Here is a 16,833-nt window from a genome sequence, read left to right on the forward strand (position 1 = left end):
TTGCTGAGTACACTACTCCACACTCAGTTTGACTACATTCTTCATGTCATAATTTGGCCATCTCAACCCATGTTGTTTTACCACTATTGACTTATACTACCCCTTAAACTTCTCATCCATGCTTTACACTTACTGTTGTTGATTTATGACTTCAGGGAATAGATTTGGTTCAAGATTTTAAAAAGGTGTTCTCGGGGTAATAAATTTAGGGATTCCTCGAGTCTCAGTGGATTCAGTAAGTCTGGATTCTATAAGAATTAAAATTCTGTTCCACATGTTTACCCCTTTTGATCAGGATTCACCTACTGAGTTCTTGATCAAAACATTCAGGCAACTACTGTTTTAATCATAGTTGTGTTTGGGGTAAGGCGCGCTGTGGTTTGTATACCTGTTTGAATGAATTTCACTTGGAGCAAGGTTGGTTTATAACCTTGGAGCAAACCTTTAACAAAAAGACAATTGGGAAAAAAAAAGGACAGTTGAATTCATTTCTGGATTATTATTTTTGTTACTGCTGTGAATGATAATGTTTTCTTAATTTTCTTTTCTGCTTATTTATTGATGGTGCATAGAAACCCACTGATTTTATTGTGTTGACCTTTACTCTGATATTTTGTTAAATTCATTTGTTAGTTCTAAAAGTTTCTTGTGAGTACTTTAGGGTTTTCTACTTATAAGATCATGTCATTTACAAAAGGAATAGCTCTACTTCCCCTATTGTGAGTTGGATACTTTTTTGTCGTAGCCTAGTTGCTTGGTTATTAATGGAAAGTTTCCTGTTAACTTTCTCCTAGAGGACTTTATTACTAATGAAGTCGTGTTTGAGTATTTAATAGTTTTGATAGTATTTAATACTCTTAAATTGGATCCTGATGTTAAACCTGTAATGTAATAGTATGTGTGACTGCTGTCAGAGCCATGTCTAAGTGTGTTTAGATAAGGGAGAGAAGTTCAAGATAGCAAGATAGTTACTCTATCCTTCTGAAAAGAACTAGTGTGACATTTGTCAGTTACTGAGGCTTTAACATCTTCTTGTGTATTTTTTCTTTAATTGTTCCCTGAAACCTTAGTGAAATCTGATAGGATAGGAAAATTTGTTTAATATTTTCTTATCTTTTTGTCTTAAGCTAGGCAGCCCCACGTAGCTTAAATAGTACATTTTTACTTGGCCAAAATATTTTCTGTTTTTTTCCAAGCTTATTGATACATCTCTAGATTCCAGATTTGTGGTTGTTGATCATCGTTGTTGTTGTTGTTGTTGTTGTTAGGTGCCATCAAGTCCGCTTCCACCTAGAGCAACCCTGTGCACAACAGAACGAAACACAGCACGGTTCTGTGCCATCCTCACAATTGTTACGAAGCCCATTTCTGCAGCCACTGTGTCAATCCATTTCCTTGAGGGCTTTCCTTTTTTTCCCTGCCCCTCTGCTTTAGTGAACATGATGTCCTTCTCCAGGGACTGGTCTCTCCTGACAAGCATGTCCAAAGTATGTAAGATGAAGTCTTGCCATCCTTGCCTCTTAAGGAGCACTCTGTATCTCTAAGGAGATCTGTTTGTCCTTTTAGTAGTCCATGGTCATTTCACTATTCTTCTCCAGCACCACCCTTCACACGCATCGATTCTTCAGTGATCTTCCTTACTCAGTGTCCAACTTTCACATGCATGTAATGCAGTGGAGACTACCATGGCGTGGGTCAGGCACACCTTAGTCCTCAAAGTAACATCTTTGCAAGGTTGTGTCATCTGCATACCGAAGGTTGTTAATAAGCCTTCCTGCAATCCTAATGCCACATTCTTCTTTATATAATCCAGCGTCTCTGATGATTTGCTCAGCATATAGATCAGTGGTTCTCAACCTTCCTAATGCCTTGACCCTTTAATACAGTTCCTCATGTGGTAGTGACCCCCCCAACCATAAATTTATTTTCATTGCTACTTCATAACTGTAATTTTGCTACTGTTATGGATCAGGTGACCCCTGTGAAAGGTTGTTCACCCCAAAGGGGTTGCGACTCACAGGCTGAGAACCGCTGCTATAGATTGAACAAGTTAAGTGAGAGGATACCACCCTGATGCACACCTTTCCTCATTTTAAACCATGCAGTTCCCTTGTTGTGTTCACATAACTGCCTCTTAATCCATGTACAAGTTCTGAATGAGCACAATGAAGTGATCAAGGATTCCCATTCTTCTCAAGGTGATCCACAGTGTTTTAAGATCCACACAGTCAAATGGCTTTGCATAGTCAACAAAACACAAGTAAACATCTTTCTGGTACACTCTCTTCTGGTACTCTCTGCTTTGAGCCAAGATCCCTCTGACATCATCAGTGATATCCCTTGTTTCACATCCTCTTTGAAATCTGGCCTGACCTTATGGAAATGCCCTGACTGTCAGTGTGCTATTACAATCGCTATTGGATGATCTAAAGTAGAATTTTACTTCTGTTCTACAGTTTGACCAATCTGTTTGATCACCTTTCTTTGAAGTGAGCACAAATATGGATCTCTTCCAATCAGTTGGCCAGGTAGCTGTCTTTCCAGTTTCCTGGCATAGATGAGTGAGTGCTTCCAGTGCTTCTTGAGCTTTCTGAAACATTTAAATGGGTATTCCGTCAATTCCTGGAGCCTTGTTTTTGGCTTGTTTTGCCATGTTTTGGCTTGTTCAGTGCAGCTTGAACTTCTTCCTCCAGGACCATTGGTTCTTGCTTATCTGCTACCACCTGACACGGTGGACTGGTGACTGGGTCTTTTTGGTACAGTGACTCTGTGTATTCTTTCTGACTTCTTTTGATGCTTCCTGCATCATTCAATATTTTATGTATAGAATCTTTCAGAATTGCAATTCAGAGCTTGACTTTTTTTTTTCTTGAGTTCTTTCAGTTTTAGATATGCTGCTCTTCCCTTTTGGTTTTCTAATTCTAGGTCCTTGGTACAGTTATAATGTTTGCCTTTGTTTTCAAGCTGCCCTTAGACATTTTCTGTTCAGCTCCTTGACTTCTTTCTTTCTTTCTTTCATTTGCTTTCGTTACTCTACAATTAAGTGCAAGTTTCAGAGTCTCTTCTAATATCCACTTTGATCTTTTCTTTATGTCCTTTTAAAGACCTTTAGCTTCTTCATGAATGATAGTCGTGATGTCCCCCCACAGCTAGCTCATCAAGTCTTCTGTCTTTAGTGTTCAATGCATCAAAACTATTCTTGACATGTTCTCAAAATTCAGATGGGATAGACTCAAGGCTGTATTTTGGCTGTGCACATGTTCTCATTTTCTTCAGCTTTGTCCTGAACTTACATATGAGCAATTGATGGTCTGTTCCACAGTCAGCCCCGGTCTGATTTTAGCTGCTGATATTGAGCTTCTCCAGTTTGTCTTCACACAGACATTCTCAATTTAATGTCTATGTATTCCGTCTGAAGAAGTCCTCTTGTGTTGTTGAAAAAAAGCTGTTTGCTATGAACAAGTCGTTGGTTTTGCAAAATTCTATCATGCAATGTCTAGCTTCATTTCTGTCACCAAGTCTATTTCCAACTATTCCTTCCTCTTTGTTTCCAACTTTTGCATTCCCATCACCAGTAACTATTAATTGCATGTTTAATCAATTTCCAACTGACATCATGATTTCTTCATCACTAGTTTTTGTGGTTGGTGTGTAAATGTAAATAATATTTGTATTGGCTGGATTCCTTGAAGTTAGATAGAGATCATCTGATCACAGATAGCAGTGAATTTCCTGATGAATTGGGAAGACCCATTCTGACAATGAATGCCACTCCATTCCTCTTGATTGTAGTATTGCCAGCAAAGGAAAATCCCAAAGGGTCTGCTCCACAGGCTTTACCAGACTCCTGTTACCATAGTCAGCTCACCTTCAGGAAGTCATCTGCCCTTCAGTCACTTTTCGCGTGCCCTCGGACCTGAGAGACCCATCTACCAGCAGTATCTCCAACAATGTTCTGCGTCCTTTGTTTAGGCTTTCAGTATATGAAAATGCTTCAAAGCTATGCACCCGATGTTCAGTGACTTCTTCCTCCATCCTTCTTCATTGTTCTTAGTCTGGAAGTTGCATTGAAATTGAATCACTTTGGATGACCCTGCTGGCATCTGAAAAACCAGTGACACAGCAACACACAAGCCACCACAGTATGACAGACTGACAGACAAGTGATCTTCATGCATGATCTCTTAATTTGAGTAAAGCCTGAGAAGAAATTCCAAGCACTTTAAAATTTGTATGACCAGGTCTTCTTCCCCAAAGTAATTAGGTTTCCTCAGGAAAGACATAGTATAAAACTAGTAACAATAAGGAGCCGAGGTGGCATAGTGGTTACAAGTTGGGCTGCGATCCACAAGGTCAGCAATTCGAAAACACCAGTCGCTACTCAGGATAAAGATGGGGCTTTCTATTCGCATTAACAGTTAAACGGTACTGGAAACTCACAGGGGCAGTTCTACCCTTTCCTGTAGAGTCGCTATGAGTTTGCCTGATGATGGCAGCAAGGTGAGTGACAATAAACAATATCAAAGTACTAGGTTTACAAGTGGAATTTCTAGAGCTCCTGTCTCCACTGATGATTGTCAGTAGGTTACATTGCAGGTGAGTCATTTTGCAACCACTAGTGAAAATGGACTATAGTGATTTGGTTTAGCTTCTGATTTCATTAGACTCCATAGTATGAACCAGGTCATTGTGTTTGCATCCTTTTTGGGTGTTATAAGAGATAAAGATACAGTTGAAACAAAATATTTGAAGTGTTTTACTTCTAATCAAGTCTGAATTGAATGGCACGTTAAACAAAATCTGTTTTCTGTGCTAAAATTACTTATTTCCTTTTAGAAATACTCTCAATATATTTTCAATGTCTTATAGCCTTTTTAAACTTAGCAATTAATACATTTTAACATTGTCGATCCTATAGCTTCAAGCACAAATGCCAGCCTAATATCCACTTCATCTACAATTGCCAATATCCCCGCTGCAGCAGTTGCTAGCATCTCAAACCAGGTACAGTGTTACTTTTGTTAATCCTGTTTGATTAGATCATCAAGCTAGCTCATTCTTCATTTTTCTTTCCTGTGATCAATATGCCCTTCTAAGAAGCAGCCATCAGACTCTGCTCTGGATATCTTAGAACTGGGAACCTAGCTAGTTTCACAGGCTTTTATCAAACCCACATCTCTCACCACTGTGTATGTCTCCATCGCCTACCCTACATCCACTGTCTCTCACCACTGTTTATGTACTGTGTATATCTCCATCCCCTACCCTACATCCACTGCAATGTAAGTTCAATGAAGGTAAAGATATATTCCTGTTATTGTCAAACTCTCCGTGGCTCTTTTCTTTCTTTCCACAGTTAATAGTGCTATTCTGGCTCATTCTTTTATGATTTGCCTGTTTGTGTATATACTGATTATTTTAATTTATAAATATTTTTTGAGCACCTACTATGTACTTAGTACTACTTGGGGTGCAGTCTATATATGTCTCATTTTCACAGGTCTTCTTTTTGATCCTGTGTTCTAACATTGATGACCTGTATTTGTTTTCGATATATTTAATTATTTTGTGCTCAGGAATGATTTTCCACACAACATCCACCTAGAATCTCCTAAATGAATTTTCTAGTCCTGGCCTCATAAAATCTCCAGGATACCAACTGATTAATGGACATGATTTTTTTAATGTTCCTGGTAATTGCCTAAATTTAGTATATCTAACACCAGCTTTTCAATCCATTTCTTTCCTGGTTCTTAGCTCTCCAAAAGTAAAACTACTTTTCCCTATGAGTTCACAGTTTTTGTCAGTGACACTAGATTTCTTAAACTTATGCGTAAAGCCTGACTAGTCATCTTCCATTTGTTCTCCCAATCAAAACTCAAACCCACTGCCATGACATCAACACTGACTGACAGTGACCCTGGAGGGCAGAGTAGAACTGCCCCTGTCGACTTCCGAGACGGTAACCCCTCACAAGAGCAAAAAGCCTCATCTTTCTCCTGTGGGAGCGAGCGCCTGATTGTATAATGGTGGGTCACCACCCAGCAGCCAGCTCATACCCACTGTGCCACCCTGGGCTCCTTTCCTCCCACACCATTCCCTGGGTCAGATTTCTGAGATTTCTTCTCTTTCTGTTTTTGCTACCAGTACTCTTCAAAAGCTTCTACATTATTATGGCTGATTGTCTCGTCTCCAGTTTTACACTGCTATCCATTTTCTAAAACCCATCTGATTAATATTTTTCAAAAACTCACCTGCTCAATGTCTTTTAGTGTTTTTATTTGGTGGTTTGAATATGGTAGCCCATATTTCTTTGCCCCCACGCAAGCTATACACAATTGCCTAGGTGACATTTGAACTCATATTCCTTAGTATTCGAAACCCCACCATTCAAAAACCCACAAGGATCTTTTCTTTTGACTGAGCTCAATATCTCATGCCCTTTAAGAAAACTTTTGCTTTGTAATAAAGCTTTTTCAGGACCTACCTGCTATTATCTCAGAAAGCACTCTGTCCTTGCCCCCAGGACAGTATTTTCCCCGGTTGCTCACTTATTTAGTAGATATTTATTGTTACATTGTTAGATTTTTTTAAAATCTCTCTTGCTAGATTATTTAATTCCCTTGAGTTCAACTAATATGATTTATCCTTCTTTTTAATAGTCTCTTCTCTTGCTGCATAAATGCAGCTCAGTAACTTTAAATGCTTGCATAATCAAGTAGCTTCTTCATAACCCATCCATGTCAGTGGAATTTTTTTTAATGTGTATTTGAACTCTCTGTCATAGCCAAATTTAAAAATAATTGTAAGGTATAAGTGACATAATAAACTACATATTTAAATTGTACAATTTGATAAGTTTTGACATTTACATGCCTGTGAAATCACTGAAAAAGAATAAAATCTTTTTAAAGATTCCATGTAGTAAGTTATACAGAAATTCAGTAGATAAATTTGACCCCAGATGAGCTGGTTTATTGAAAAAGGACATTGTAGGTATAGTGCATGGAACTTCTCCCTCTCAGTCACCCCCAACCTCAAAGTCAACCCCTGCCTCTTGAGTTCTACAGAGTACATTTTGATCATTGATTTAGTTAGAAGATGGGCAAGTGGAGATACTAATTGAATGTTTTAGGAATGCCGCTATGAATAATGGAGATAAAGCCTTGTATTTAAATTAATGTTAGACTCTTTCTAAGAATATTGTTTCTTCCTTTATTCCCTTTTGTCTACAGGACTATCCCACTTATACCATCCTTGGTCAGAGTCAGTACCAGGCATGCTACCCCAGCTCCAGCTTTGGAGTCACAGGCCAAGCTAACAGTGATGCTGAGAGTAACACCTACCAGACAGAGAAGCCTGCCGTCATGGCACCTGCAGCACAGAGAGTTTCCTCTGGTAAGCAGCCCTGCTTTGAAAACTTTAGTTTAAGGGCACTTAATATAGCAGGCAGTTTTAGATGATAGTGAAAGTTCTTTATTCTGAACTTAGTCCCTTTCCCTCAAGGGTGGGGAATATTTAGGCATTGGAACCAGACTGATTTCTCACTGGCAGAATATTATAGGCTAATTGTAATACCTGATGCTGTAAACAGTAAAATACCAATAATTAAAAGTCTGTTCTTATGACTCCCACCCCATGCTTGTCACAGGGGGCTTGTCACAGGGAGCTTCAGAACCTTGGCACATTGTGTTCAAGTTAGAGAATTCCAGTTTTAACCTGCACATTTCAGACTCCTCTGAGACCTGAAAAGAGTTGTTCTTAACCTTTTCTGGGTCATGATGCCCTTTAAAATTCAAAGGACTAAAATATAACCTTCAATTTTGGGAGATTGACAGCTCTGAATTATATCTGTGAATTATGATGCCCAACTTAAAAATCCCTGAAATAAAGGCTTTATACTTCAGAGTCAGTAAATATAAACATAGGGGGCTTAATAAAGTTCGTGGAAAATTTTAATTACAGGATAATGGAATTTTTCCATAAACCTTTTGAAGCCCTCTTGTATGTCACTTGAGAAATGCATTGATGCATTTTTTTTAAGTGCTCTCCCTCAGCTAACACAAATTTCTGAACAACTTCCTTGAACAATCTGGGAATTGCTAGTCTCATTAGGGAAATGGATATATGAATGAATGATCACTGTCTCAAAGCTCTGTAATGTTTAAATACTTACATGTGATGTGATGATGTCTTCATTTTGTTTTCATCTTTCTAAATAGCTTTGTTCTTTATAGCACTTTGAACTTTCTGATAATGGAAAAAATTTTAAATAGAAAAAAATTGTCATTATAGTATAATGAACACCCATCTTCTAGAGTCAACAATTAACCTTCACAGGCTTCAGTTTACACATCATTCAATTTCTCACTATATTATCCTGAAACAAATACCTAACATCATGTCTCTAAAAGATAAGTACTTATTAATATAATGAGAATGCCATATTATAACTAAAAAATAATTAAGAAAGTATTATTCAACTTCATCAAACATCCAATAAGTTATCCTGTTTCCAGTTGCCTTAGCAATGTAATAAATGAATTTTGTATTTCTTTTTATAATTTGTTTAAATTAAGATCCAAATAAAGTCCATGCATTGTGATTGGTAGATATGTATTTCCCATCTCTTTAGCCTATCAATTCCCTTCTCTTTCCCATATCCCTAATTCATATGTTGAAAAAACTGAATTTTTTTTCCTGTGACTGTGTCCCAGTCTGGGTTTTGCTGATTATTTCATTGTTAGGGCAGTTTAACATGTTCTGATGCTTTCAGTAAACTGGTAAGTTGATCCAACTGGAAAAAATGTTCTCCCTCATCACCCTGAGACAGCTGGCAGGGTCACTCTAGGTATAGGTGTGCTACTGGCATCTAGTGGCTAAAGTTTTAGGATGCTGCTAAAGAACATCTCCCCACAATAAGAAATTATCTGGTCCAAAATGTCCACAATGCCAAGTTGAGAAACCCTGATCTCTGGGTGCTTAAGAAGACTACGGTTCTATTCATTTATATTTTGCAAAAATACTTCTACTAGGAATCAGGCATAAAATGTCCAATTACCATTCTCTTTGTGGTTAGCTGCTGTGATTCTCAGTGCCTCGGTCTACAACCCAGATTGCTTAAAGTTGTTTTCTCTCTGTCCCTGCAAAGAGCCTACAGAAGGCCCGCTTCCTCCTCAGGATCATGGAACCTGTGAAGACTGGCGATAGATGCCTCACTTTCCATTTCAAGCAAAAGTTGAGACTGTCTATTCCCATAAAGAGTTATAGTCTAAACAGAAAAGTGGGTGAAGGGAGACGTCGGACAGTGCAAGATATGACAAAATAATAATTTATAAATTATCAGGAGCTCATGAGGGAGGGGGAAAAAATGAGGACCTGATGCCGGGGGCTTAAATGGAGAGCAAATGTTTTGAGAATGACGAGGGCAATGAATGTACAAATGTGCTTTACACAATTGATGTATGTATGGATTGTGATAAGAGTTGTATGAGCCCCTAATAAAACGATTAAAAATTAATTAATTTTTTAAAAAGTTATAGTCTAGGTCTAGGATACTCACAAGGGCAATTTTACCCTGTCCTACAGGCTCGCTATGAGTCTGAGTACACCTGATGACCATGAGATATTTTGTTTGTTTGTTTGTTGTTTTTTCTATTTCTAGGAGACCCTTCTACAAGTCCATCTTTGGCCCAAACAACAAGTAAAGATGCTGACGACCAGTCCAGGAAAAACATGACAGGCAAGAACCGGGGCAAGAGGAAAGCTGATGCCAGCTCGTCACAGGACAGTGAATTAGAAGTATGGGAAGTAACTCATTTGAGTTACTACTTCTTTCTTTCTTATTTATTACGTTTGTAAACTTTTTTATAAGCAGATAAAAGTATAAAGCTAGTAGAAATAGTGTGGGTTTGGGCCATGCATGCTTTAATTTCTGGGCAAGAGAAATAGAACAACAGAAAGAATATGCATCAAAATTAGAAGGCAAGGGGTGTCTTTGAACTTTCTGATTTTGTGCTGTTCCCCATTTTAAAATATCAAAATCAGAAGTTTTGGGATTACTTTAGGCCAAGTTTCTGTGAGACATGCAGCCAGGTCAGATAGCTTTTTAATAATATTGGCATCCAGTTATTCGTTGATGTAAGCATTACAGGAACTTTCTATGGACAAATTAGACTAGAAAGTGATCCACAAATGTTGATATTGGTGGGATTCTTATGTTATCTTTTTGTTAACTGTTTTTTTTTTTATAACCGCCCTCTATTAAAGACAAAGGCTGTCTATAAAATCGGTTGGTAGGTGTTGCAAAGACAGAGATACAGTAAAGCTGTGTTAGGAGCCTCTCTTTTCCTTTGTTCGTAAAGGCTAGAGTTCTGATGTATTTCTTGGGGGAACCTAGGCACTCTTTATCTCTTATGTTTTACTCCCACAGCGGGTTTTTCTATGGGACTTAGATGAAACCATCATCATCTTTCACTCCCTCCTTACTGGATCCTATGCCCAGAAGTATGGAAAGGTAATTTGGGCCTTTCTTTCTTTGTCATAACTATACATGGATGGGTAACTCAATTATCTCTGCCACCTTTACTCACCCCTATTGGCTTTTCACTTTTCATGTAAATTTCACCAGTTGGTTTGTATCAGACAGACCACGTGGTCAAGTGCAGGATTGGTGGTAATGGTAGAAGCCAGAGCCAGGACCAATCCCCAAAACAGAAGCAGTTCAGGACTGACATTCTGTAAAGATTCGATTTAGGAATGAGGCTCAGAACAGAGCAGGTAGTCATATATTCCAAGGAATATTGATCTATAATCCCTGATCACTCTTAAGTGCTCAGACCAAGCTAAGTAAATACAAGATAGATAGATAGATAGATACACGCACACACACATATATATACATATATATATTAACATATATGTAATGTATAAAACATTATATACTTCACGTCCTTTTTAAATTAAACATACCAACTTATTTATAGTACAAATGTGAATTTTAATAGAGTGATTAGCTGTTTTAGGTTTTTTTTTTTATGTTTACCATAGTTTTTATTGTATTTTATGATTTCTTTTCTATTTCCATACATGTACTGTATTCACCCCAACTTTATTTTTGTAATTTTGTATAATTTTTTTTTTTTTCCCAGTAACATGCTTTTATTTTTTTATTTTTTATTTTTTTTAACATTTTATTAGGGGCTCATACAACTGTTATCCCAATCCATACACACATCAATTGTGTAAAGCGCATTTGTACATCGTTTCTCAAAACATTTTCTCTCCGTTGAAACCCCCGACATTAGGTCCTCATTTTTCCCCTCCCTCCCCGCTCCCCGCTCCCACATGAGCCCTTGATAGTTTATAAATGGGTATTTTGTCATATCTTGCCCTGTCCGACGTCTCCCTTCATCCACTTTTTGGTTGTCTGTCCCCCAGGGAGGAGGTCACACACAGTTCCATGTAATCGGTTCCTGTTTTAGGTTTTTTTAAGCAGCTGTTTTAGCTGCATAAAACTGCATATTTCTATCCTAAATTACCTGCAGCCTCTGTTTTTTGATTTCTGTAAATGAAATTTATAAAAATGTATCTATCTTTCTCTTACTACTCTCAATTATTTCTTTTTGTCATTAGTATATTTGTTAGAAGTATTTTCCAAAGGCTTTTAATATCTAGGTTGGAAGCTCCCGTAAGCTTTATGGCTAGGCTAGTTTTAAAGTATATAAAATAAGAGCGGATAGCTCTCTAGACCAGTGGTTCTCCACCTGTGGGTCGTAACTCCTGTGGGGGTCGGACAACCCTTTCCCAAGGGTCGCCCGATTCATAACAGTAGCAAAGCTACAGTTATGAAGTAGCAACGAAAATAAGTTTATGTTTGGGGTCACCACAGTATGAGGAGCTATATTAAAGGGTCGCAGCATTAGGAAAGTTCAGAACCGCTGCTCTAGATGAAGGCCTGGTCAAAGTGCATTGATTTCCCTACAAATAGTTTGACTCTTCAACCTTTCTTTGTTTAACTTTCTGATTGCCGATTTGGTCAAACAAGATTTTAGTTGCTATACTCTGTGTGTACACACGTGTGCATGCCAGTACAGAGGATAAAATGGACGTTACAATAGTATTTTAGCAAATATAACTTCTTCTGGAATAGGGCATTTCAAAAAACATTGGGTTTTGTATTTTAAGTGAGAGGAAGTCACTAAAGGGGAATTCTGGATAGTTTTTTACTAAAGCAATGATGATTAAAAAAATGTTTAAACCCTCTTCTTTGTCCCCAACTATTTATGTAATACTGACTCACTAGTTTCTTGAAACTAACATCCTGGATTTTTTTAACTGTCTGTAATCTTCTCTGTGGCACAATTCTAAGTTCGTATGACTCTGAGTTAAATTATATCAGTAATAGTTTAACTCGTTATTGTGGGGATGTGCTATATTGCCCTTGACCCGATATAATTTTGAGATACTGAAAAATCAGAACCAGTGCTAATGAGTGCCAGGTCAAACAAGTGTTTGTTTGTTTTACTGACTTCCAGGACCCAACAGTAGTGATTGGCTCAGGTTTGACAATGGAAGAAATGATTTTTGAAGTGGCAGATACCCATCTGTTTTTCAATGACTTAGAGGTAAGCATCATGATCGTTTGTGTTTCCATGAGATGTCTGTTCAGCCTCTTGTGCTGGGCCTGTGCTTACTACATTTTGAAGTGATGTGGTTAACAAGGAAAGTTCGAGGGAAGCAGCTATCCAGGTAGGAACTCCTAGTCTTACAGGATTAGCACTCTGGTTGAGTCCTGGTCGAGTCACCACGCTTTGGCCCTAGCCCTCCATTCCCTTTGTGAAAATTGTTATTTTCATTAGCTTATTTGGGAACAATGTAGCTCTGAGGAGATGCCAATTAATCTAACATACCAATGTTTATTGGTATGTAAATCAATTCATTAATCTATTAAATTACACGTATGAAGGGGCCTTCAAAAGGTGTGTGGGAAAATCTCAATTTTACCTTCTTATAAGATAGTCTGTAGATTTGCCTGTTCTATAAATGGAGAACATTTACCCACAAATAGGTTAACCTTGATTTGAGAATCATTTTATAGTTAAGGGCAAGTAAAATTGGGATACACTAAGAGCTTGATGGTAACTGTCGTCAGCTGTGATAATTAGTTCACCATAGAGCACAAAACGGAGTCACAAGACAAAGTCCCAGGTTAGAAAGTTACTTCTCCATTATGGGCCTCAGTTAAGAAGTTACCCTTAAGAAGAAACTAGCAATGGTTGTTGTAGCTAAAGAGGGATTTGAATAGCTGGGACACAGAGGTGGGAGGAAGCAGACTTTTCTCTGTGTGCCCTTTTGAATTTGAACTTACAGATATAAACCAGTCAGCAGCCCAGTGCCTAACCCACAGAGCTACCCGAGCTCCTTGTGTATTATACATATTGCCTAGTTTTTTAAAAGTGCAAGTTTATTTTTATTTCTTTTTTAAAGTACAAGTTTATACTGTAATATAAAGCAACATTTTACAAAGTAATCATGTTCATTTAAAAATATAATGTAGTTCTACTCAACATAAAATCCTCCAACCAGTAAAATGAGCAAACTCTAAGCTCCAGTACTTCTATCTAAACTACAATAATACTTTAATCTTCCCTTGACTTCACATATTCATGTTAGGATATCATAGTTTTTATTCAGCAAACATTTATTGAAACTACTGTGTGCCGATAATTATTGCCAAATTGTATTTGTAATGATTTTCTAGACATAGTCCTCACTCAGGACTGAAAGTTCTGTGAAGAATTTGGCCTGAATGTGTTCCTGCCCCCAGGTCAGTGGTTCTCAACTCTAGGGTGCATAGGAATCACCTGGGATGCTTGTTTCTAAATATGTAAATTCTAGGGCTTCCCTACCAGAAATTCTGATTCAAGTAGGTCTGCTGTGAGCCCAAGGATATACATGTTTTTTAACTGCCCCAGAGGATTCTGATGCAGGTGGACCTCACTTTGAAAAACACCGCCCTAAGTGGTGTCAGAAGAGTGAATTGTCAAGAGTTGGGCCATGAGTAACATTTATGTTTGTCACGTGGGCTTGGTAGAAAAAGCCTTGGATTAGAATCAAAAGACTCAGTTTCTTTTTGGTCTCTTTCTACCACTTACAAGCTGTATGACATGTGATAAGTCTTGTCACTCATTTTAGAGCATGAGGAGACTAACTGGGATGATCTCTCCTAACTCCTAAATTAAATTTCTAGGTTTCTGTTACAGTCATTCTCAGTATAGAAACGGCACTGCACCAGAGTCTGTGTACTAGAGTAAGGGTACCAAGGAGATGTGAGCTGTGGGTACTGCCCGAAGAGGCCTGCAGGTTAAAAGGACTTAGAGTCTAATGTAGAATGTAAACATATACCTGACAGTGTGAGGACACTTAACATTTCTGTGCATGAACTGAGGAGAAATGGAACTATTGAGCTAAGAGCCTTACTGCAGGTTGGGATGGTTCAAGAAGATTTCATAAAGAGTATAGGACCTGAATGAAGTCTTAAAAGAAGTTGGACAGCAAGGGGGGTGAGAGTGATCCTTTACATGTAAGAGAGCCTGTTCATCATCCTGTTATTTTATGTGGTCTTTTTTAATAAATTATGGTAGTGATAACACCTCTATTCCCTCCACTGAAAGAGTATGTTGTTTTTGTCTTTTAACAGGAATGTGACCAGGTACATGTGGAAGATGTGGCTTCTGATGACAATGGCCAAGACTTGAGGTAATGTCTTAACATAAATGCCCCTGTTATCTGCAAGACACATGTCTGAGTGCGGAAGAAAACAAAGATAAATACAGCCCTTCAAGACCTCATAGTCGGTTAGAGGAGACAGAAACAAATATAGTGTGAGACGATAGCACAGAAAACATGGTGAAAGCAGAGTAATCCTGATGGACAGGGCTTCTGAGCAGACCTTCTCAGTGGAGTGATATCTGAGCAGGACCTTGAAGGGTAGGCAGTAGTGACAGAATAAGGTGGGGGTGGGGTGGGGAATCCCGAAGTTTTACACTGGTTTCTATATACTAGTTTCTCCTTGGCCTCATGATAAAAATAAAACAAACCTACTGCCATCAAGTCAATTTTAACTGAATGATGATAAGACTAATGCCAGGGTTTCTAAGACTATAAATCTTAACTGGAGCAGCTAGCTGCTGCTTTCTCCCAAGGATCAACTGGTAGGTTTAAACCACTGACTTTGCAAACCGGTAAAGAAACAAACCCATCGTGACCCTACGTAGGTTTCCTGGGGCTATACATCTTTGGGGAATATAGAACCTCATCTTTCTCCTTTGGTGTGACTGATGGGTTTGAACCATCAACCAAGATCAGCAATCCAACTTAACAGACAGTCCCACAGGATCACCATGGCTCTTTTTTCTATGTACCAGTGATAACATTGTTAGTCAGTAGAAAATGTGTTTGCAGGAGGGAGGTTATAAAATGAGGAACTGATACCCAGGGCTCAAGTAGAAAACAAATGTTTTGAGAATGATGATGGCAGCAAATGTAAAAATGTGCTTGACATAATGGATGTATGTATGGATTGTGATAAGAGATGTATGAGCCCCCAATGAAATGATTTTTAAAAAATGTGTTTCCAGATAGGCTATTTCAATACAAATAGCATAAGAATTTCACCCAGGATACTAGCTGTGGGGGCTTTATGGTGTTAGAGTAACCCATGGGAGACAGTCGTGAACATTACTGTAGTCTTCAATAGTGAACATTAACCACTGAGGCCTCAGTGATAAAATGTTTCCTCGGTCTTATTAATTTTCTTTTAACTACTGTCTTCTGCCCGATAGTCATGGCTGAAAATAATCTAGCTCATTTTTGAAGTATTTTATTGTTTTAGGGGAAAACTGGCATATGTCTTTTTATGTTAGGTATTTCTAAAGTCTACTACCCCTTTCCATAAGTAAAAAAATTCATCCTTTTGTTTATCCACAAATTTTCCTGCTACTATTCTAAACCCTCTATTATTTAAAACACTCTAGTTTATTATCTCTATGATGAAAAGTTTCTGTTGGCTTTAAATTTCCTGTATGGGTCTTATGGAAACCTGATAATCCATAATTTTTTTACACATGTATCTCATTCATGCAAATAACACATAGTAAGCTCACTAAAGTATGTATAGTGACCACTGTTTGCCTAAAACCATAGTGGTTCTTTTAAGTGCTGCATCCATGAATTTTTAAATCCAGAGCAGGACTGTACGTGTCACCTTCAAACGAGCCTGATTATTTAGTCACATCCTTGGGCAGTACAGTTAATACACTTGGTTGGCTGCTAATCAAAAGGATAGAGGTTCAAGTACCGCCAGAGGTACTTCCAAAATAAAATACTAGTGAACACTTTTCATAAAACCATTAGAAACCCTATGCTCTTTATTAATTGCAGAAATCTTAGCTGTAAGATTGGCAGTTCAAATCTACCAGCCACTCCTCAGGAAAGGATGAGGCTGTTTGTTCCTGTAAAGATCTATAGGTGCAGAAACCAGAAGGAACAGTTCTGCTCCGTCCTCTAGGGCCATGCTGAGTCGGGTTTGTTTTGTGATTTGGAGCATAGTTCTACTGCAGCACACCTGGGGCGCACACTTCCGCTCTACTCAGCAGCAGCTGAGCAGGCACAGGTTTCACTTTCAGCAGCAGCTGAGCAGTGCTTCTTCAGAGACTTCTTTTTTCATCATTTCCTTGGGGCTCATACGTCTCTTACATTATCCATACAGACATCCATTGTGTCCAGCACATTTGTACATTTGTTGCCCTCATCATTCTCAAAACATTTGCT

The 16,833-nt window shown here is 38.2% G+C and overlaps 1 protein-coding gene across 4 annotated transcripts in view; it reads left to right on the top strand.

Annotated features, from left to right (window-relative positions):
* The window catches only part of EYA3 (EYA transcriptional coactivator and phosphatase 3), a 102,532-nt gene that overhangs the window by 61,293 nt on the left and 24,406 nt on the right, over positions 1-16,833 (top strand). For all 4 annotated transcript variants that reach the window (XM_004705058.4, XM_013005348.3, XM_045298981.1 and 1 more), the window contains 6 exons: positions 4,919-5,004; positions 7,236-7,398; positions 9,665-9,801; positions 10,433-10,516; positions 12,537-12,626; positions 14,702-14,760. In XM_004705058.4, coding sequence (XP_004705115.2) covers positions 4,919-5,004; positions 7,236-7,398; positions 9,665-9,801; positions 10,433-10,516; positions 12,537-12,626; positions 14,702-14,760 — 619 coding nt within the window. The remainder of the gene's footprint in view (positions 1-4,918; positions 5,005-7,235; positions 7,399-9,664; positions 9,802-10,432; positions 10,517-12,536; positions 12,627-14,701; positions 14,761-16,833) is intronic.

Source organism: Echinops telfairi, unplaced genomic scaffold (genome assembly GCF_000313985.2).
Source record: "Echinops telfairi isolate 266 unplaced genomic scaffold, ASM31398v2 ScPeMD7_7457;HRSCAF=8495, whole genome shotgun sequence".
NCBI lineage: Eukaryota > Metazoa > Chordata > Mammalia > Afrosoricida > Tenrecidae > Echinops > Echinops telfairi.